The sequence below is a fragment of the Rhinolophus sinicus genome, linkage group LG02 (genome assembly GCF_036562045.2).
Source record: "Rhinolophus sinicus isolate RSC01 linkage group LG02, ASM3656204v1, whole genome shotgun sequence".
Taxonomy (NCBI): domain Eukaryota; kingdom Metazoa; phylum Chordata; class Mammalia; order Chiroptera; family Rhinolophidae; genus Rhinolophus; species Rhinolophus sinicus.
Window position 1 is genome coordinate 1,058,599 of NC_133752.1, and position 12,270 is coordinate 1,070,868.

The window sequence follows — 12,270 nt, forward strand, 5'->3', positions numbered from 1 at the left end:
TGCACCAGCTCCCATGGCACTGTCTGTGACAGAGTTTTTAGCCAGTAATCAAATAACTGTATTGGAACACCCTCCCTCCTCACCTGATCTGGCCCCCAGTGACTTCTTTCTTTACCTGAAGATAAAGGAAATATTGAAAGGAAGACATTTTGATGACATTCAGGACATCAAGGGTAATATGATGACAGCTCTGATGGCCATTCCAGAAAAAGAGTTCCAACATTGCTTTGAAGGGTGGACTAGGCGCTTGTGTCGGTGCATAGCTTCCCAAGGGGAGTACTTGGAAGGTGACCATGGGATATTCAGCAACGAGGTATGCAGCACTTTTTCTAGGATGAGTTCGTGAACTTAATCGTCAGACCTCGTATATAAGCTAGATATTCGTAAAGATTTGTCAAAGAAATTGTTATTCTTTGAAAATGTTACTGAGTATTTCAGAATATAATACCTAAGTGCCTTTTGTGTTTCAAACAATGAGGCGTTTACATGAAACAAACATTTCAAAGAGTGTATTTGATCTTGCTGCTTCTTTACCATGTGCTATTCTCATCCTCTGTATGGAACATAAAAATCATTTCCACAGCAACTAATTACAGTGTAAGTCACAGTGCTGGCTTACTACTGTGGGTGGAGAATTAGAAGCGATCAGCATGCAGACATCAGAAGCTTCTTAGTTTTCAAGTCCTCCCAAGAACTAATGCAAACTAATAAAATGTGGGAAAGACATGCAATAGCCGATGTGGACATGAACTTCTCAAGCTGGCTTTCTGAGTGATCAGCTTGACATGAACCTGAGGAGAATTATTTTCTGCCTCCTACTTTAAACCTTCTTCAAAAATCAGTTGAGCATGTTTGTGCAGGTCTGTTTCTGGCTTTCTGTTTTCAGTTCCACTGCTCTATGTGTGTGTTCCTCTGCCAACACCATGTTCTCTTGGTTACTATATATTAAGTCTCAATATCAGGCAGTGATTCCTCTTGCTTTAGTCTTTGTCAAGGTCGTTTTAGTTATTTTTTTTTAATTGGGGAATGTCGGGGAACAGTGTGTTTTTCCAGGACCCATCAGCTCCAAGTTAAGTCGTTTTCAATCTAGTTGTGGAGGGTGCAGCTCACCTATCTACATAGGAATCGAACCGGCCACCTTGGTGTTATGAGCACTGCGCTCTAACCACTGGACCAACCAGCTGCGCCTCATTTTAGCTATTCTAGGGCCTGTGCCTTTTCATATGAATTTTAGAATAAGCTTGTCTATTCTAAAATTTGCTTGGGTTTTAATAGGAATTGCATTAAATCTATATACCAATTTAAGGAAAATTGACACATTTACTATGTTGAGTTTTCCATTCCACGAACACAGCATGTCTCTCCATTTATTAGATTTTGGATTTCTTCATCAGCATTTTGTAATTTATTTTTATTTTTAAAATCTTGATTAGTATTTTGTAATTTTAGACATAGAGATCCTGTACTTATTTTGTTAACTGTATACTTAAGTATTTCATTATCTTTGGAGTGACTGTAAATGGTACTGCATTTTTAATTTCAGTTTCTGCATGTTCATTGTCAGTTTATACAAATGCAGTTGATTTTGGGGTGTTGACATGGTGTCTTATGACCTTGCTGAAAGCATTTACTAGTTGTAGGAGTTAAATTTTTTTTTTCTTGTATATTCTTTGGGACTTTCTATATAGACAATCATGTCATCCGCAAATAGAGAGTTTTATTTCTTTCCAATCTGTATACCATTTCTTTCTTTTTCTTGCCTTATTGAGTGGCTAGACTTCAACATTCACTATTAAGAAGTTGTTCCTTACTTTAGGGGGGAAAGCAGACTTTCACCATAAAATATGCTGTCAGCTGTAGTTTTTGTTGTAGATGTTCTTTATGAAGTTGAGGTTGTTCCCCTCGCGTTCTAACTTCCTGGGAATTTGTATCATAAATGAGTGCTGGAATTTGTCAAATGCTCTATCTGGGTCAATTGACATAATCATAGCATTTTCATTCTTTAGCTTGGACATATGGGGGAGTACACTGATTTTCAAATGTTTAATCATACTTGCACACCTGAAATGAATCCTACTTCAACATGGTGTGTAATTGTTTTTAGACATTGTTGGATTTGGTTTGTTAATATCTTGTTGACGATTTTGCATCCAAGTATGTAAGTGATGTGATCTGTAGTGGGGTTTGTTTTATTTCATATCTCTTTGCCTGGTTTAAGCATCAGGGTAATGCTGGTCTCACAGAATAAATTGGGAAGTATTCCTTCCTCTTCTATTTTCTGCTAAAAGTTGTATACAGTTGGTATTCTTTTTTTAATGTTAAACATTTATTGGTCTCTTACTATGAGTTAGACAATGAGATAAATGCTTTTCATACTTTAATTCAATTATATACTATTATACTCATTTTAGAAATTTGGAACCAGTCTTGACATGGCTTCTTCTTTATATCCTTAGTTCTAGGACTTCTGTTCAGCTAGTCTTCAGCTGCTTCTCCAGGTTGATTTTTCTATAATTTAGTTGTCATTTTAATGTGGTCATGGGAGGAGGCAAGCACAGCATTTACCTTCTCTGCTATCTTGACTGGAGCCTAGTTTCAATTGGTGTTAATTCTTTAAATGTTTGGTAAAGTACTACAGAGAAGCCATCTGGGCCTGAGGATTTCTTTTTCAGGAGCTCTTCAATTACAAATTCAATTTCTTCAATAGTTATAACAGCACTATTAAGGTTATCTATTTCATCTTAGTTGGGGTTTGGTAGTTTGTGGTTTTCAAGAAATTGGTCCATTTCTTCAAAATTGCTGAATTTTTGAGCATAAAGTTGTCCATAGTTTTCCCTTATTACCCTTTTGGTGCCTGCAGGATTTGTACTAATATCATCTATTCCCTTCCAAGTATTGATGATTTGTGTCTTCTCTATTTTTATTTTTGTCAGTCTTGTTAGGGTTTATCAATTTTGCTGATTTTTCAAAGAATTAGCTTTTGTGTCACTGATTTTCGCTATTGTTTTCCTACTTTCAATTTCACTGATTTCTGCTCTTATCTTTATTATTGCCTTCCTTCTGCTTGCTTTGGGTTTATTTTACTCATCTTTTTCAAGTTTCTTGAGATAAAAACTTAGATTATAGATCTGAGATTTTTTTCTTCATTTGTAACTTGAGCATTTAATGCTACACATTTCCCTCTTGGAGCTGCTTTAGCTGCATACTTTACTTGAAACTTTGACAAAAATGCTTTGCTATAATACTTGGTTAGCAACAGCCAGAGTAGCTTTGAGCTCACTGAACAAAAGACATGCTTGGTCATCTATGCACACACACTCATCTTGAATCACAGATTCTTTCACACACTACAAAGGAGAATATCCAGGGCATTATTCCATCAAAGCACTAAGATGGCAACAGAGCTCAAGAGTGAACCAAATAAGCCAAATACTCTTCCTGTCTAAGCAGGAATCATCTTCTAAGGCTTTCCATACCTCTGGAGAGAGGACAGGGTGTTATTAAATCTATTACATGCTTTAAAAATTCTATATTATCTTATACCCTATCTGGAGGAAAAGTGAAACAGGAGAAAGGACATCTTCTGGGAGGCAGTACAGAAAAGACTGAGCTCTAAAGGAGGGAAAAGAGACAAAGATAAAGAATAAGTGGTGAGCACAAGAAAAGATGCTCAACATCTGTAGTCATAAGGGAAATGCAAATCAAAACCACAATGATATACCACTTCACACCCACCAGGAATCAAATAGATAATAAGGAGTATCAGTGAGAATGTGGATGAATTGGAACCCATACACTGTTTTCAGGAATGTAAAATGGGACGGCTATTTTGGAAACTAGTTCAGCAGTTACTCAAAAAAATCAAATATTGTTGCCAGTGCATTGTACATTCTAAAATGATTAAGATGACAAATTTTATGTTATGCTATTTTACCACAATAAAAACAATTAAACATAGAATTACTACATGACCCAGCAATTCTACTCCTAGGTATATACCCAAGTGTAATGAAAACATGTCCACACAAAAAATTGCACATAAATGTTTACCGGAATAGTACAGTAGTAGTCATAATAACCAAAAGGTGGAAACAACCAAAATACCCATCAACTGAGACTGGGTAAACAAGTGGAGTATTACTTGCTTTTTTAAACCAAGATACAGAGAATACATTATTCCGTGTAATGGAATATGACTTAGCCATATAAACGAGTGAAATGCTGATGTGTGCAACAACATGGTTGACCCTTAACAGCATTATGTCCACTGAAAGAAGCCAGACAGAGAAGGTCGTATATTGTATAATTCCATATGTCCAAAACAGACAAATGTACCGAGACAGAGAAGAGATTCCTTCCATGAGGAGGGAAGAATGGGGAGTGATGGCTGAAGCGTGTGGGGTTTCTCTTTGGGGTGACAGAAATGTTCTAGAATTAGACAGCAGTGATGGCTGCAAAACATTGTGAACGTACTATCATAAAAACCACCCAACTGTACACTTTAAAAGACTGAATTTTATGGTATGTGCGTTATAGCACCAAGAAGGGTGTTTTCCCAGGCGCAGTGAGCCAGGAGAAAGCAGTGGCACTTGGAGGCACCGGGTCAGTGATGCTGCAGGTCAACACAGATCCCTGCAGAGCCTGTGAGCGGGGTGGGGGTGGGGTGGGGAACACTGGCTTGGGGCCTCAGTGCCAACTGCGCCCTGAAGAAAGGCGACCATTGTTTTAGATGGGAGGAGTTCCAGACCTCACACTGAAAGAAGAAAAGCCCAAGTAGGTAAAATGAAAGTTTGTTCAAAAGAGCCAGAATGTGCCAGCAGCGAGAAAGAACAGGGCTACGGGTAGACTTATTTTGTACTTGAAGAGTACATGAGGGCTTCAGTGGGGCTGAAGGTAGGGTTTCCCTACAGGCAACCCTAGAGAGTTGGTTTTTTTTTTCTTTCTTTTTCTTTTCAGTAGAGGGGAGGGTAAAAGCCAACAAGGGATATTAACAATGCCAGAGTTACAGTGGAAAACAGAGGGATATGGAGGGGGACAGTACAGCCCCACCCAGGGGGTGCCAGCCACCCCGATGTCTGAAGTGTGGTCTTGCCTAGTCTGCCTGGTCACGTGCAGTGCGCAGTCCTATCTTGGCAACAGAGGACGTCTCCTCCTTTGAGGCAGGCAGCTTTGAAGGTGGTAGGAGGCCCTACAATGACGTATGGAGGCAGAGAGGAAAGAGTTCAAGCGCTCATGCCTGAGGACCTCTACTCTGTCATTCAAGCAAGAGGGGAAGGTCCTTTGAAGAGTAAGAGAGAAGAGTAGACATTTGTGGGATGTCAGAAAAGATTGGAGCAGCTGACCAGACAAAAGTGGAGACCATTCAGGGTCCGTCAGGTGGGTTGACCTGAATTTAGAGTGGATGCATTCACCACTACTCTCTGGCTTTCTGCAGCACCTGGAAGGCGGAAGGTGAGACAGTGGACAGTAGGGCCCCTGAGGGCTAGAGGCGGGGAGAGGTCCAGCAGCACCAAGCCCTAAGGGGTGTCTGAGGGCGCTGCACAGCGAGGCCCAGGGTCTGTCTGTCTTCTCTCACCTAGTGTCACCCAGCGGACTGCGACCGAGTGCCCAGGACGGGCCAGATGCAGAAGACCCACCTGGGCTGCACCTTGCAGTGCAAACCACAGTGTGCTGACGGCAGGAGCAGGCACAGGATGGGGGCTGGGCTGCCCAGAGGCTGGGAGCAAGGCCATCGAGAACAGAGCTCAGAGGGCAGGAGCTGGGGTCAGAGAGTGGAACCCAGGCCACACCTGGCTAAGATCTAGGTGTGAAACAGCCTGTGCTGCACGAGGGCTGAGGTGGGTCAGGGTGGAGGCCAGTCATATTTTATGGCAGTGGGATGGGAGGCCAGAGTGTTAGAAGGGCAGGGAGGGAGTGACAGGTGGATGCCCCTGGCTCATGCAGGGGGTTGGGACTCAGTCTGACGCTCAGAAGCAGGAAAGTCTGAATTCTATGCCTTTCACTCATTTGTGACAGATCCTCGCTGAGTCTCCCACACCTGCTGTTGCAGGGCAGGGAGAAGAGTGGCCTGGCCCCCTGGACTGACATTCCAGTGGGGACAGATGGTAAGGAAAATGGGAATGCGTGCAGCAGTGGGTAGAGCGGTGCTCTGAGGGCAGGGAGGTTAGGAGGTCTCAAGGGAATGCCACGGTGGGTGGGGTGACAGATGAGCCTGAGCCACAGGGACCTTTGGGGAAAGAGCTTCCTGAGCCCTCGGGAGGGAAAGACCTGCTCAGCAGCTGGAGAGGGGAGGCAGTGAGGGCAGCGTGGCCAGCACCTGCACTGGACAGGGGCATGCGGCCCTTCCCTGGGAGGGCTCACATGTCTTCAGAAAAGACAGTGACAATGACAGAGAGGTGAGTGTACAGGAGGGAAGTGCAGGGGCTTGAGAACACAGCGCAGCCCTGGTGGAGTGATGTCTCTAGGGTGACTCCTGAGAGTGACAGGTGACAAGAGGAAGTGGGATGGGAAGGAGAGGAGGTCCACAGGAGGAGCCACGCGAGGGAAGATGCCATTGGAGGAGGCGGGTGGCGCCTGCAGCTGCTGAAAGCGGGGACTGTGCCAGCAGGAGCAGAGACCTTCCGAACAGCTGGCCCACGCAGGCCCGCTTCCTCCTCGTAGCAGAACCTGACTTTGTTCCCGGCAGTGATGTCCCTGGCCCTCTTTGTTCTAGAGCGTTCCCTCTACCAGCTTCCCTTGTGGCTATGCCAGCTGCACAGCCCGGCTCTGGAAAGCGCCCTGTAAGGGCTGTCCGCAGTGGCTCTGGCCCAGGCCTTCACCCTCCTGAGCGAGCACAGGGAGGGGTGGGAGGAGAGCCCACACCTTCCTCCCCTCTCGCTTTGGAGATGGGCAGGCAGCACTAGTTCACAGCCACGAAGAAGAAAAGCCAGCATCCCAAGAACACAGGCACAGAAAGACAGGCCTTGGATAACACGGGTGAGCAGCCCGGCAGAACCCGTGGCCATCGCCTCTGCGATTCTCGTGCGTGAGTCACTGCGGGGCAGGAATGTCCCGTGCGGCCTGATGCGCTCCTGGCCGCCCACGGTGTGGGGCGCGTGGTCGTGACTGTCCACCCTGAGCAGGGAGCGCAGGTGCCCGCCATCCTGGCTCTGTTCATCCGGGTGTGAAGGGGGCACGGGGACGTGTGATTGGCACTTTCCATTTTCCCGATATTTTTATTACATTCTTTAGCAATCGGCTTCTTTGTTAGCGGTGAAGAGCTGTGGGTTTTCATTATTAGGACGCTCTTGGCATCCTACTTATCTACTCTTCTTTTCGAAAAGATTAACTGCCAGAGAAAAATATCATTTCTCTCTTATGAAAATAGCCTTGGGATAACTTCAGGCTTTTAAATCATGCAGGCATTCCTGCAGATCTGATAACATTGTGAACCCATATCTCTTACCACTGTGAAGTCAGGGTAGAAAATACATCATCTCGTTCAGATTCCTGGAATAACTTCAAAAGTTCTGGATCCCCCGATAAGTGTGCAAGAATGCGCAATTCAATCTGTGAAAAGTCTGTTAGACAGAGTTGTGCGTTAATTCAGAATCCGCCAACAACGTCCCTCATTGGCGCTTGGCGCTACCCACCCAGCCCACCCTCAGCCTTCCTCTCCGCCCGCATAAGGTCAGCAGCCCCTCCCGCCTGCCAGGGTTCTGTGGCCTCAGGGCCACTGGCCATCCCCGTGTCTGCAAGTCCGAGAGACCACTTCTGCCTTATGAGGCGGCAGTGCCTCCAGGGAGGGCTGTATCCATTCAACCATTCATTGTGTACATCAGAGTTTTGGAAAGGGCCTACTGTGTGCTGGGCCACGTGCTTGGGAGATATTGCTGAACAAAACCGACAACAACCCCTTTCCTCATGGACCTTACATTCTAGGAGGGGGGTGATTTGAGTGGATGTTAGAAGGTGAGAAATGAAGTGACAGAGACAGATAAGGAGGTTCAAGCATAGTGTCGGAGATGCTGTTACTATCAGGGTGGTCAGTGTGCGCCTCATGAAGAGAGTGACCTCTGAGCAGAGGCACAGAAGAGGCAAAGGGGGAGCAGGACAGTATGTGGGGACAAGGGCTTCATGCTGGGCCTGAGGGGGAGCTGGCTGGTTGTCGGGGGACAGCAGAGTGGCCAGCATGGCCAGAGAGCTGTGGGGGATGAGGGTGGGGCGGGGTGGGGGCCGACTGGGTGGGACCACGCAGCGGTCTACCCTATTATGGGACCTATAATAGATATGGTGAAGGGAGGGGCCCTGGAAGCTGAGCTGTCCTGTGCTGTGTGTGAGAAACCTGCTTCCTAGAAACATCTGCCTTTGAATGACAAGATTTCTAAAGGTTTTAACCGTATGAAGTGCACAGTGAGCCACAGTGACACGCAGTGCCTCCTATAAGGGTTGGCGGTACCTGCTGCTAGGAAGGTGTGGCCTTGGGATGGGACAAACGTGGCCCTCGGGGAGATGGTGATTTCATCTTCGTCACCTGAATCGTCACGACAAGAGTGCTTGGTGAGCGTGGGCATGGCTGATCTGTAGGCAGTCCTCACACAAAGTTATTTTAATTTCCAAAGTCAAAGGAGTCTAGATTTTGGATTTTTCTGAATCTTCTATTCATGTAATTTTAAAAGATCATATTACTACTGAAAGTCAATAGATTTTTTGTTAAGATTTTCTGCTCTGTCTAGAAATCCTAATGAAGAAAAGGTCAACCACCGACCCTGGAACATATTCTAGTGAGAGCCGAGAGGCTGGCTGAGCCTCCAAGGGGACAGGCTGGAGGGAGCACAAGCCCTAAGGAGCACACTGAGCACGTGGCAAAGGCGTCACCAGCACAGCTCCAGCATCTTGTGGAGGCAAGATGTGCATTTGGAAAAGGGCTGCTCATCAGGCGTCATTGTTCTTTGCTCAGATTTGACCTTTTTAAGAAACATAAGCCTCAGTATTACGGTGAAGTAGCTTAAGGGAAAGAAGAGGGGCGGTCTGCTTTCATAAACACTTCCAGTCATTTTCAGCAAAAGCTGTTCTATTGTTGTTTTTCTTTAGTCGGAAATTGGTTGGGGGAGAGATAGTAGGAGGGAGCTTTGTACACCTATCATCTCCTTTAACTTGTGAGCTGCTAAAAGGGAAGTACACATCACTTTAGCTGCATTTTATTTTTCAGTGTGCATTTAAATCCTGATCATGCAAGTACAGAGAATTCCAGGAAAGCAAAGCAGTTAGGCGTATAGAAAAACAATCACTATGCTTGTAGGATTTTTAAAAATGTTATCCAACATGTTAGCAAAGCAAAAAAAACGTGTTACCTTTAAAATTTTGAGGTTTAGTCATTTGAATTGGGTGCCTGGAGATACCTTGGATATTCTGTAAATAAGAGCGGAATAGCTTCAGCTGAAATATCTACTCAAATTAATCTGTACATTTAAGGGTATTTAAAAAGTGTTACATTTTATTAAACATTAACAAAATAGCTAATGCCAACATATTATGCATAAGCATAGTAATACTTAATACCACTGCAGAACACTCACACATAATTTTGTGGGTATATCAGAAACTGTATCAGCAAATGTCACAACAGTTCTTTTTCACTCTAGCCTGTGACCCTTATCATAATTATATACAGTCATTCTTTTAGCAGCAGCCTAACTTATAAACTTAGTTAACTTAAAAATTCCTACAAAATATGCTAACCATAGATGTCTGTGAAATTTGTATATTGTATTTCCCTTTAAAAACTTACTTGAAGATGAAAATTCTGGTCTCTCTGTCCCGATCAGCCCCTCCTCTGGTTCTCTTGGCACTTAGTACCAGTCTAGGGTACTTGCAGCATGCCCAAGGAAGGTGACAAATGTGCCTGTGTGCCCTGAAAACCGCTGGGACCGTTTGTCAAGCACCTTCACACCGTTACAAGCTGGGGCAGTAGTGACAGATCCCAGCTGGGTACTGAGAGGCTGGCCGGCCTCTAGCCTGCTTCCATTATTCAAACCATGAGAATTCCTGTTCAATGGCCTTGAGGTCCTTGGCAGGACCTTGAACAGTGAGTGACGCCTGCACTGTCTGGCAAGGGAGCTCCTTGGACACTGGACTAGATCGGGCCCACTGTGCTACCGTGCAAACCACGGAGCATCTCAGGTGACACGCTTTAGGGTCCCTGCAGCCCTCGGAGGTAGGAAAGCAGGTTTTATCATCCTCACTTTCTGAGGTGAGGACACTGAAGCCTGGAGAGAGAGGCTAGTGACTCTCAAGTTTTCTGTACATTAGAATCACATGATACTTTAAAAAAAAAATTTAAATGATAAGCTCATAATGGAATAGAGATGACAGAAAAAAAGAGCCAGTGAACTTAAAGGTAGGTGGATAGAAGCTATCCCATGTGAAGGAGAGGCGAAAACTATTGGGGGAAAACATGAACAGAGCCTCAGGGACCTGTGGAGTAGTATCAAAAGCATTCTGCTATTTCAGCCCCTGAAGGAGAAAAAAACAATTTGTGCAGGAAAAAAAAAAGCTCAAAATTTCCCAAATTTAGTGAAAGACATGTTTTTCAGATTCAAGAAGCTAAACAACCCTAAACAGGATAAATTAAAAGAAAATCACACTCAGGAACTTGATAAGCAAACTGCTGAAAACCAAAGATGAAAAACAGTCTTGAAAGCAGCCTGAGCCAAAGGACACGCTGAGAGAGCAGCCATGCGGATGGCGGGTGTGGTGAGGACCATCGGACCACGAGACAACACATTTCGAGTGTGGAAAGGAAAGAACTGTCCACTCAGAGCTTACGCTCCAGGAACGAAGGTGAATCAAAGACATTCTCAAATGAATAGAAATGAAGAGGATCTGTCATAAGGAGACCTGCTCTAAAAGAAGAGTTAACAAAAGTTCTCGGGGCTGAAGGGGAACTGTCTCCAGAGGGAAACTGGAACCTCGGGAATGAAGAATGAACAACAAAATAGTCAGTATCTCAATAAAGATACTAATTTTTTCAAGTTCCTTGAAATACTTGTAACTGTTAAAAGCAAAAATTATCACACTTCCTGTGGGTGTTTACAATGCATATAGATATAATGCATATGACAATCATAACAGAAAGTGGTGAAATTAAAGGAGCTTCAATGGCTTTTTAAAGTTTTTTATAAGTTACTTGAACTGGTAAAATAGTAAATCTAAAAATGCATTAAAATTTGGTATGTCTACTATAATTCCTATAGCAGTTACTAAAAATAGTATACAAAGAGATGTGGCCAAAAATTCAATATATAAATTGAAATGGAATTCTAAAAATTATTTAAAAATTCAAAGGAGGCAGGAAAGGGAACAGAGAAACAAAAAATAGAAGGGACAAACAGAAAAATAAAATGGTAGACCCAAATCCTACCACATCAATAATCACATTAAATTTAAATACTTTAAATACACCAATTAAAACACAGAGTTTGTCAGATTGCACAAATACAAGATCCAACTATATGTTGGCTATAAAATATCAACTTTAAATATGACTTAGATAGATTAAAAGTAAATGAATGAAAAAAGATATATCATACAAACACTGATTGAAAGAAATCTGGAATGGCTATATTAATATAAGACAAAGTATAATTCAGAATAAGGAAACTCACCATGAGTAAAGTGAATATTACATAATGATAAAAAGGGAAATTTACAAAGAAAATATAATAATTCTAAATATGTAGATATCTAACAACAGAACTTAAACACACACAAAGCAAGAACTGATAGAACTGTAACACACAATAGACGAATCCACAATTACACTTAGAGACTTAAACACTCCTTCTCAGTAACCTGTGGAAATATAGAGATAAAATCAGCAAGGATACAGAAGACCTGAATGACACTGTCAACCAGTTTGACCTAATTGCAATTTATAGAACCCTATATCCAAAGATAACAGAACGCACATTTTTTCAAGTGAACATGGAACTCTGTTCAAGATAGACCATATCACAGGCCATAAAACAAGACTTAGAAAATTTAAAAGAATTGAAAGCATTCAAAGTATGTTCTCAGGCCATAATAGAAGTAAACTACAAATCAGTAACAGAAAGATATCGAAAAAACTCCCAGATATTTGAACATTAGACAACATACTTCTTAAGCCAGGAGTCGAAGTAAAAGTATCAAGGGAATTTACAAAATGTGTTGAATGGATTGCAAAAGAAAACACAATATCAAAGTTTATAGGATGTAGCTAAAGCAGTATTTAGAGGAAAAGTTTCAGCA

At 43.1% G+C, this 12,270-nt stretch overlaps 1 protein-coding gene across 1 annotated transcript in view; it reads right to left on the reverse strand.

Annotated features, from left to right (window-relative positions):
* HAUS3 (HAUS augmin like complex subunit 3) overlaps positions 1–12,270 on the reverse strand; it is a 141,624-nt gene that overhangs the window by 37,237 nt on the left and 92,117 nt on the right. The window contains exons 17-19 of the mRNA XM_074320283.1: positions 9,333–9,390; positions 8,438–8,512; positions 7,445–7,559 (exon numbers count right to left, since the gene is read on the reverse strand). Coding sequence (XP_074176384.1) covers positions 7,445–7,559; positions 8,438–8,512; positions 9,333–9,390 — 248 coding nt within the window. The remainder of the gene's footprint in view (positions 1–7,444; positions 7,560–8,437; positions 8,513–9,332; positions 9,391–12,270) is intronic.